We start from the raw sequence: 11,413 nt of genomic DNA, 5'->3' as shown, positions 1-11,413 counted from the left end.
TTAACTTAGTCCCTGCTCGGCCGCCATTTATAATAATCTTTGCCAGGATATACTCATACGGATCCAGGACAAAAAATAATCACACCAAAAATGTTCATTTAATTATTTATTTACAATATTTTATTTAAAAATATTATTTTACAGGATTTCAAATTCTTCAGGACCTTTAAATATTTCAGGATTTAAAGTATTACACGATTTTAAAGAGTAGATAAACAAGCCAATTTACCGAGACAAGAAAGCGCGTAACTGGCTGTCCGCATACGATCACAGCCTAAGCCCAGCTGAAGTGGTAGTGACTGGATCTACGACCTAGTGATGTTACAGCGTAGTAGTGTAGTAGTAGTTCTATTATACTACAAACTCTCAATAAATGTTATCAAATATGTTATTTAACATAACTTTAAGTAACAGAACATAAGAAATAATTTATACAAAGTACGAACATATGTAAAATAATTAACAGTTCAATTTTCCAGAGTGCAAAAGATAAGTAATTCATTAAATATATTGTTTAATTAATAACATAATTATAATTCATAAATAAGTGTGACCAAAATAAGGAGATATTGCTCTTTGAAGTTTGCATTGTTTAAGCGATTTTTTTGTTTTCAAAATAATAAATTTATTATTTGTTTTTAACCCTAACCATTAAATTGTATCTTTTTTTATACCCCCTTGTCATATCGTGTGTAACACATCGAAATATTGTTTATAGACAACATAAAGTACATATGTTCTGGGACCCTGACCACACCCCCATTAGAAAACGCTTATTACTGACATAAAAATGCTAGTACAACAGCAAAATTCGACAAAAACATGATTTGTATTAACCAAAATCGTTCTACAAAAATTAAAAAAAAAATCGGTCCTTAATTGACCCTACCCCACCTACAAATGTTCCCCCCGTAGTATGGCGTAAACAGCTTTAAATACTCATAAATTTATGAAGCAAATGCCACGAAATAGTTAGTTTTTTGGCATCCGAAATTGAATTCTGAATTATGGCGGACATAAAACCATAATTGGCCCTACTCCCAATAAAAGGTCCCCTTTAAAAAAAGGACTATTATGCTGATAACTTTTCTTTAAAATAATTACATATATAATTGCATAAACAAGTTTGTAATAAGAGGCCCTACCTTGCATATAAGCTTCCTTATATATAAGATTAATACAGTGATGAAATTCGACATAAAAATGTTTTTCATATAGAAATCGTTCTACAAGATTTTACGATGATCGGTTCATAATTGATCCTAATCATATAAAATCCCCTTAAAAAAAATTACAGAAAATGTTGTAAAGACAGATAAGAATAGGTCCATAATTGATACTACACATATAACTCCTCTTACAAAAATTCAATTCATGGTTATAAAAGTTGGACAAACATAATTTGTTTTTAAAAGTTAAACCTTTATTAACGGACCTCTTGACCTATCTTGATAGTCATATTAATATCGATATATAATAATAAAATATTCATAAATATCAAAGTTTATTTTTATGGCAATAATTTGATGGTGGGTGTATAAGTTTAGGCTTAGGCGAATATAACAATCTTACTTGTTATTAAGTTATTTGGTTTTTACAAAAGAGAAGACCTGGAAATAGCTTGAAGTCATTTTTATTAGAATTAAGTATCGTCAAATAACAACAAATTAATTAACTTTTAAACAACAAAAACTTTCCAAAGCGAAGTTTTCCAATAGATTCTACGGTTCTAAGGTTTTTTATAATTTCTCATGATGACAAAATATTTCATTTAAATTGTAAAATAATACATTAATCTACTTGTTTCTCACATGCTAAATGTTAATATATTTATTCTTAAAAAATAATTCTTATTCTAATGCCTTGGGATATACAATATTTTTTGATTTAACCTCTAGTAAAAATTAAAAAACCCACTTAACGATTTTAGAAATTCTAACCACAATAGTTTTCCAGATTAACAACATGTTACATATGATAGATGCCAAGCAAATTATAACAAGTTCGCCAATTTCTATCTATCTATAAAAAATTTGAATTATCTAACATTTTTAAAGATATACGAAATTTTGTATTTAATTCAAATATGTGGTGACAAGCCTTCCTTTGAAAGTCCTCCCGTTATTTTCGTAATGTTCACATGAATGTCAAAGTCATTCATTTAAAATTTGAAAATTCTAGCTCTAATAGTTTCTTACATACACTATTTTTTCTATTTAATCCATGTGGGGGCTTCAAGCTTCCCAAATGAAAGTCCTCCGTTTTTCCTCAAAAATGTTAAGATGAATATTAAAGTAATTTATGCAAAATTTGATAAATCTAGTTCTATATTTTCCTAGAAATGTTCAGATGAATATTAAAGTTCTTCGTTCAAAATTTTAAGAATTTAGTTGCATTAGGTTCCCAGATAAACGAACTTTTGTATTTGATTAATATGGGAGGTGCCGCTCCTCTCATGGGTAGTCCGCTAATTTTTTGCGCAAAATGTTAACATGCATGTTAAAGTTATTCGTGCAAAAGTTTAAAATTATAACTGTAATAGTTCCAAGATGAACGATTTTTTGTATTTTATTTATATGGGAGGTGCCACGCGCTCTAACGCTAGTCCGCCCACTTTTTATCCTAAATAATCATACTAACACTAAAGTGGCTTGATAAAATTTGAAGACTCTAACTGTTATATTATCTGAAATATACGGATTTTATATATTTTTTAATATGGGAGTGGCTCCTCGCCCACTTGAAACTTCAAAATAAAATGTAGCCTATTGCCTATTCCAGACATACAGGAGTACGCTGTGAAAATTTCAAGAAAGTCGGTTTAGCTGTTTAGTAGTCTATAACGTTCAAACATATAAACATACAAACAAACACACATTCATTTTTATGTATAGACTAGCTAATACCCGATGTGCTACGCTACCCCTAACGAAATAAATACATAATAATCAAAAAAATATTTATTTAGTTACTGAATTATAAAATTTTTCTTAAAGGTTTATTATAATTTCTCTTGATGACAATATATTCATTTAAATTCTAAAATAATACATTAATGATATATTTACTTCTTACTTGCTAAAATTTAATATATACCTTAAGTCTTTAAGAATAATTCTTATTCTAATGCCTTGGGATATACACTATTTTTTTACCCTCTAATATAAATAAAAAACCCACTTACCGATTTTGAAAATTACAACCACAATAGTTTTCCAGATTAACAATATGTTACATATGAGAGATGCCAAGCAAAATATTGCAAGTTCGCCAATTTCTATCTATCTATGAAAAATTTGAATTATCTAACAGTTTTCAAGATATACGAAATTTTGTATTTAATTCACATATGTGTGATGCCAAGCCCCCACTGTTCACATGAATGTCAAATTTATTCATATAAAATTCGAGGATTCTAGCTCTAATAGTTTCGTAGATAAATTCGAGGATTCTAGCTCTAATAGTTTCGTAGATAACTATATTTTCTATTTAATTCATGTGGGGGCTTCAGACACCCCAGATTAAAGTCCGGCCTTTATCCTCAAAATGTTTAGATGAATATTAAAGTAATATAAGCAAAATATGATGAATCTAGTTCTATATTTTCCTAGATAAACAATATTTTGTATTTTATTCATAGTCCACATTAAAAGTTCGCTCGTTATACTCGAAATATTCAGATGAATGTCAAATTAAATTTATTGAATCTATCTCTAACAGTTTCTCAGATATACGAATTTCTTCGTGCAAAATTTTAAGAACTTAGTTGTATAAGATTCTAACTGTAATAGTTTCCAATATAAACGAATTTTTGTATTTAGTCCTCCTACATTTTATCCTAAATAATCATATTGACACTAAAGGGGTCCGACAATATATTAGGACTCTAACTGTTATATTATCTCAATAAAAACAAATTTTTGTATTAAATTAATATGGGAGGTGCCGTTCCACTCATGGGTAGTCCGCCAATTTCTTATTTAAAATGTTTACATGGATGTTAAAGTTATTCATGCAAAATTTTAATATTCTAACTGTATTAGTTTCCAAGATAAACAAATTGTTGTATTTAATTTATATGGGAGGTACCACGCCCCCTAACGCTAGACCTCCCACATTTTATCCTAAAATAATCATATTGACAGTAAAATGGCTCCGACAAAATTTTAGGACTCTAACTGTTACATTATCTCAAGATAAACGAATTTTTGTATTTAATTAATATGGGAGGTACCGCTCCCCTCATGGATAGTCCGTCCATTTATTACTTAAAATGTTTACATGGATGTTGAAGTTATTCGTGCAAAAATTTAAGATTCTAACTGTAATAGATTTCAAGATAAACGAATTTTTGTATTTAATTTATATAGGAGGTGCCGCTTCCCTAATGGGTAGTCCGCCAATTTATTACTTAAAATGTTTACGTGGATGTTAAAGTTATTCATGCAAAAATTTAAGATTCTAACTGTAATAGTTTTCAAGATAAACGAATTTTTGTATTTAATTTATATGGAAGGTGCCGCTTCCCTCATGGTTAGTCCGCCAATTTATTACTTAAAATGTTTACGTGGATGTTTAAGTTATTCATGCAAAATTTTAAGATTCTAATTGTAATAGTTTCCAAGATAAACGAATTTTTGTATTTAATTTATATGGGTGGTGCCACGCCCCCTAATGCTAGTCCGCCCACTTTTTATCCCATATAATCATATTGACACTAAAGTGCTTCTGACAAAAATTTGAGGACTCTAACCATATAGTAGTACATAAAGGCGAAACTGAAGCGGTTTTCAAATAAAAATTTTTATTCTCTTCACACAGACGAGCTCTGAGAGAATAAAACAAACTTGTGAGAACTAAACGCACTCACTAAACTTTAAATTTTCTTCGCAAAATTGCGAGGATATTACCACTTATTAGTTTTTCTTATCACTTAAACTTAATGTTTATTATTTTTTCAACACTTTTCATTTATTTAAAACCCCGAAAATAATTTATATTTTACAAACGAAAAAAAATATTTTTTTATTCTTTGACATTTTATTTTAATTAAAAATGGAAAAATGAAAAGTTGTACATTTTAGTATTGAAAATTAAAAAAGTATTTTACATACTTTCTTTATTTTGCATTAGTGCAGAAAAAATAACAAAAAAACGTGTTTATAATATGTTTTGAAATAAAATATCTTTTCAAAAAAATAAAAAAATAATATTTTCAATCAATGCCATAAAAAATTTCATTTATAAACGCACAAAGAATAACGTCCAAAAAATACATTTTTATTTAATACCTTTTGAACAACTGTGTTTATTTTTGTGCTTCTACAAATACATTCTTACCAGTTACCTATTCCAGACATACAGGAATACGCTGTGAAAATTTCAAGCAAATCGGTTCAGCCGTTTAGTAGTCTATAGCATTCAAACATACAAACATATTAACATACAAACAAACACACATTAATTTATATATATTTTTTGGTAACGAAATAAAATGTTAATTTCAACAATAGGTTTTTTTGTAGTGATAGTCGTTTCATAAAAGGTTTCTTTCAATTGCAGAAAAATGAAATTTATGGAACTTCTAATATTTAGGTGCAAAAAAAGGAAAAAAGGCGAAATAGTTTTTCTTGTACACACTACTAGAGATACAAGCAAACTTTTGCATTCATCATGCAGATGAATACTCCTAAAAAAGCAGATTGGTGTACGTTTAGGGTGTAAAAATGTGTTAAAAAGATGATTTTGCTGCCTTTTTAGTCCTTTTAACTTTTTAAACCTTTCACGCACATCCATGTGAATATATAGGGTAAAATTTGCCGGAGTAGCAATAGGAAGCACGACATTAAATGCGTAAATTCGAATATTTATGAAATTATTACAGCTTAACTCCTCAAATTTTACGTAACAACTCCAACATCCATGTGTATAAAAATTTACAAATTATTTTGCATATTTTTTACATTTATTTGTAATTTTTTATATTTTTTTCGGAATAGCTAAAAAAAATAACAAAATAATTATAAAATTTTGACAAATTATTTTTGTTACCGTATGAAATAAAATTGAAAATATATTACCACATCGAACTTTTTTTTCAATTTCGAACAAATTATTTTTTTAATTGTTCTAAAATTATCAAATTCTCAAACCAATTTTAAAACTGTTATTATTATAGAATACAAAAAAATTCATGTTAACGCTTTTGTTTCTGTACATTTACAGAAACGAACAAAAAATTACAGAATAAGGGTATAACAGTTAGAGTCCTCAAATTTTGTCGGAACACATAAGTGTCAATATGATTATTTAGGATAAAGAGTGGGTGCACTAGCGTTAGGGGGCGTGTCACCTCCCATATAAATTAAATACAAAAATTCGTTTAGTAACATTAACATCCATGTAAATATTTTGGGTAATAAATTGGCGGACTACCTATGAGGGCTTGGAGCCCCTATATAAATAAAATAGAAAAATTAGTATGTCTAAGAATCTATTAGAGCCAAAATCTTTAAATTTTATTTGAAGAATTTTGACATTCACCTGAACATTTACTCCCATTCACAAACAATATTTTTATTTTATAAATGGTTTTAAATAAGATTTTGTATGGAAATTGGAACTTTTAATAAGGACTTGCCATCTCCTATATGAATAAAATACAAAATATTGTTGATCTAGGAAAATATACAACTAGATTCGTAAAATTTTGCATAAATTACTTCAATATTCATCTGGACATTTTGGAGGAAAAAGGGCGGACTTTCATCTGGGGAGCTTGAAGCCCTCTTATGAATTAAATAGAAACAAATTAGAGTGCTATATTCGGCTGTGCCGAATCTTAAATACCCTCCGCCAGCTACTTCTTTGTTAAAACTTTTCTAATTGATCAAATATTTGTAGAAATAAGTTTTCTCATGTATTTAATAGAAAAAATCCCACGCATATAGAAAATTTATTATTTCTAAGAAACTCACAAACAGTTAAGAACTGTTTCTTTCCGATTACATTTTTAACAATGGCGGTAGCTTTCGTGCGTCCCAAATTCATATTTGTGGCAATATCCGAGTCGGAAAATGAACTTTGACAAACGTTAACCACAAGCCATTTTTATTTCAGCCTTTTTTGAAGAATGTTTATTTTCACTGAAAATTTCGCTTTCCTTTTTTTGTGCTGAAATAGCATTAATAGCTGCTAAATGTTTCTTTGTCTGTGCATGGACTAATAAGTCAGTTTTTCCTGACGCTTTAAGCGTAACGTTGCACAATTTGCAAAAAAAAGATGCATTCCTTTTCTCGGCCCAACATTTTATGTCAGAATCTATCCACTCTTCCTTCAGCTTTCGTTTTTTCTTATTGTCCACCTAATAAAAAACAAGTTAGAGTGCTATATTCGGCTGTGCCGAATCTTAAATACCCTTCACCAGCTACTTCTATGTTATTACTTTTCTAATTGATCAAATATTTGTAGAAATAAATTTTCCCATGTCTTTAATAGAAAAAATCCCAAAAGTTAAATCTATTACAATTCCACGATTTATTGAACATTATAAATTTAGTAATTTGCATGTATGTATGTTTGTGAAAGATTTAGTGATTTTCAAAATACAAATACATATATTATTTTGTTCAACACAAATTGATAATGCTCTTTAAATACGGTTAAAGCGTTTTTAGGGGATGGACATAGTATAGGAGAAATATAATTTTTGTATACAAAACTAATATTTTTGCCAAACTATGTATCAATAGCTTAATTTGGTAATAAGTAATGTGCGTTTAAGAGATTTTCGTAAAAGGACTTTGTATGGGAGCTATGACCAATAATGTACATAAAGACAAAATTTCAGAATTATTCTTGATAATAAATATTGTGAATCTAAGTGATTTTCTGAGAGCTATGACCAAATATGGAACGGTCGTAAAACAATTTTATAGTGAATTTATGTATATAAAAGCAATATTTTTGCTAAATATATGGATATAAATATTTTGTTATGAGTTATGTTTTAGTTATTTTCGGCAGGGGACCTTGTATGGGAGCTATGACCAGTTATAGACCGTTGAAAAAAAAAATGTCATAGTAATATTTTTGTGTATATGATCATTACTTGTACCAAATTTTATATGGATATCTTAATTAAGTAATGAGTTATACGTGTTTAAGTGTTTTTCGGGAGGGGGCCTTGTATGGGAGCTATGACCAAATATGGACCGATCCAAAAAAGCTTTCACTGTGATATTTCTGTATATAAGAGCAATACTTGTACCAAATTTGATATCGATATCTTAATTCAGTAATGATTTATGTGCGTTTAAGTGATATTCGGGAGTGGACCTTGTATGGGAGCTATGACCAATTATGGACCGATCCAAAAAAACTTTCATTGTAATATTTTTGTATATAAGAGCAATACTTGTACGAAATTGTATAACGATATCTTAATCAAGTAATGAGTTATGTGCGTTAAAGTGATTTTCGGGAGGGGTCCTTGTATGGGAGCTAAGACCAAATATGGACCGATCCAAAAAAATTTTCCTCTGAATAAATTCTATTGTCATAAAATTTTAATTTCTAAAATTTTGTGAAGATATCGACATAACGACGGAAGTTATTAACAAAAAACCAAATTTCCGGGAATATGAACTTTTGTATGGGAGATATGTGAAATTGTGGACCGATTCTGGCGATTTTACGCAGAGATTAAGCTCTTATACGGGAACGAATGTATGCCAAATTTTATGGAATTATCTTTCATAGTTTTCGAGAAAATTACATCAGAATGTGTAAAAAATGCTTATTTTTTCGAGGTTGTTTAAAATTTTGATTCATAACTTTTCCCTATGTGAACCGATTTTGCCCATTTTCAATACCAAACTGCTTAGGATAACTATAAATATTTTTAGTGAATTTGGTTGATGTTCTTGGCTTAGTTTTAACGTGAGCGTGTTTTAGGCAGACAGACAGACGGACATAGCTAAATCGACTCAGAATTTTATAAGGACCAAGAATATATATACTTTGTTGGGTCTCAGATGAATATTTTTTGGTGTTACACACGGAATGACAAAGTTATATATACCCTCTATCACCACTGATGGTTGTGGAGGGTATAAAAATTGTGAAAAAATTATAATATATGGGGCATTTCACGTCAAGTGAACCAACTTTTGAAATCGATGTCTTCCGATCGCGATGAAATTTTAGTTCTATTGGATAGTAACTCGAACACCATTTTTCAACAAGATCGGTCAAGAACTCTCTGAGTTATAGGAGGTCAAAATTTGGCATTTTGGCCAAACAGGTGTTTTTTTATCCATATAACTTATTACCTATTGTTCTTAGCAAAATGTGTCCCAAATAGTTTAGATAGCTAATTATGCAATCTTTCGAAAAAAAATTAAAAAATTTAATAAAATATTTTTGATTATTTTTTATCAAAAATATTTTTGACTTTCTTTTCAAAATGGGCCCTTTTTATTTTTTTAAAGAAAGCTTAGGTCTTTTCCTAAGCGACCTATATGATCGCTTAGTGGGATGCGAGTGGGATATCTATGAAAAAATGTTTTGTAACTCAAGATTTAAAATTTTTGAATTTTTTTGCAAAATCAAAAACTTAGTTGACCTTTTTTTTTAAAAAATGGACCCATTTTTTAATTTTTCTTTTTTGCTCAGAAGAAAGCTTATGTGTTTCCCTTTAACACCATTTTTGTCGCTTAGTGGGATGCGAGTGGGATATCTATAAAAAATGTTTTGTAACTCAAGACATAAAATTTTTTACTTTTTTTTGAAAAATCAAAAACTTGTTTGACTTTTTTTTCCAAAATTAACTCTTTTTTATTATTTTTTTCTCAAAAGAAAGCTTAGGTCTTTTCCTTTAAAACCTTTTTGGTCGCTTAGTGGGATGCGAGTGGGATATCTATCAAAATAAATATTTTGTAATTCAAGACAAAGGTTTTTAAATTTGCACTATTTTAATTTTTTCATATTTGTGTGTAAACCTTTAAAATTAAACTTACGCAGAGAAACTAGACACATTAGCCTTTCCGATGGTATGTAACATATCCAACTAAAATTTCATAGCCTCGATACTGTAATACCCATAATATGTTAACCTCAGGAATATTTTTATTCACTTTTTTCCTATGGAAATGTTGAATAATTTAATTTTGTTATTTATTTGTAATAATAATTAATTTAATATAATAATAATAAAAAGATGAATAATTTAGTAAAATTTAATCTTAATCACAATAGATCAATTTATATAATAACTATTTTTACACTTAATTTATGAAGTTTTTAAATTTTCAAATATCCATTTTTTATCCTCCTTATTTGTCACCTTTATTAGCTATTTTTTTTTTTGTCAATCCTTTCTTGGCGTTAGTAGATTCAGATACTGATTTCGCTTCTGCCTTCTTTTTTGGCTTTGGAAAGAAATCGCATTGAGTAGATGCAGAAAACTTTTTTAATTTGAATCTTCCATCGACAAGCGGTATGAAAGCATGGTATTGGGCAGTGCCATCGATTGTTACCGCAGCATCGAATCTGCTCTTTAGTGTTTTCAATGTTTCCTCATGATCCTCTTTGCTACTAAAAACTATTTTAGTTTTTTTTACAATAATTCTTTGCCCAATGGAATAAAGCAGTCGCATCTAAGATGCGATCTTGATGAGAGCAGTGGAGGCTATACTTCGCTGCATTTCGTTTGAGGTTTGCTCCAATACCATCACATGCTCCTTTACCATGAGCAGTAGGATGAAAATGCCTCTTATCTTTCATTCTAAAATCTATTTCATGAGCTGTAAGATTTGCGAAGCTACTTTTGTTTTTAAAATGTTGACGAGCTCCGTCCGAAACGTAGTATACCTTTTCTACTGTAAATTTTGATCAAGCGGCTCATATCATCTCGCTGGTAAAACTGAGTTATTAGAGATTTAGTATCGCACTCCAAAGTTTTTCCCTTCTTTTTGTTTGGAAGTGTGAGAATCCCATGCTCAGCAACCAATTGTTTAGCAATTTTTCGTTGAGACGTTCCAAACTGTCATAGTTTTTGCAGAACTCCATGTTCTTGGAGCAAGCGTGAGAAGTTGAATTCTTTTATCTTCACTCTGTGACGTTTTGTATTTCTCTTTTATTTGTTCAAGAACTTCTACTACATCCTTATGGTATTGGTTTCGATACTCATTCGTTGAATTTGAAAAGTTAGAATAACCATCATCATCAACAGTTGTGTCTTCATTCTCGGAATTACTTTTTTCTTCATCTGGAAAAACTTCAACGCAAGGCTCATTACTATTCAAACTCGGTAATTCGTTCAACTTTTCGAGCTCTTTCCTGCATGATCCACAAATTTTCAATCGTTTTGACAGCGTAGGGAATTTTTTTAATAAGCCGGCGAAAATATTTC

General features: G+C 29.4%; 2 protein-coding genes across 2 annotated transcripts in view; one reads left to right on the top strand and one right to left on the bottom strand.

Moving 5' to 3' along the window:
- The window catches only part of LOC111687890 (ionotropic receptor 75a), a 175,345-nt gene that overhangs the window by 91,536 nt on the left and 72,396 nt on the right, over positions 1–11,413 (top strand). The window lies entirely within an intron of this gene.
- Positions 11,016–11,413, bottom strand: part of LOC124420819 (E3 ubiquitin-protein ligase RHF2A) — a 2,837-nt gene continuing 2,439 nt past the window's right edge. The window contains exon 2 of the mRNA XM_046955039.1: positions 11,016–11,269. Coding sequence (XP_046810995.1) covers positions 11,016–11,269 — 254 coding nt within the window. The remainder of the gene's footprint in view (positions 11,270–11,413) is intronic.

The sequence above is a fragment of the Lucilia cuprina genome, chromosome 2, assembly GCF_022045245.1.
Source record: "Lucilia cuprina isolate Lc7/37 chromosome 2, ASM2204524v1, whole genome shotgun sequence".
Classification (NCBI taxonomy): Eukaryota; Metazoa; Arthropoda; class Insecta; order Diptera; family Calliphoridae; genus Lucilia; species Lucilia cuprina.
Note: the sequence above shows the minus strand (reverse complement) of the source record. Positions and strands in the feature narration are given on the sequence as shown.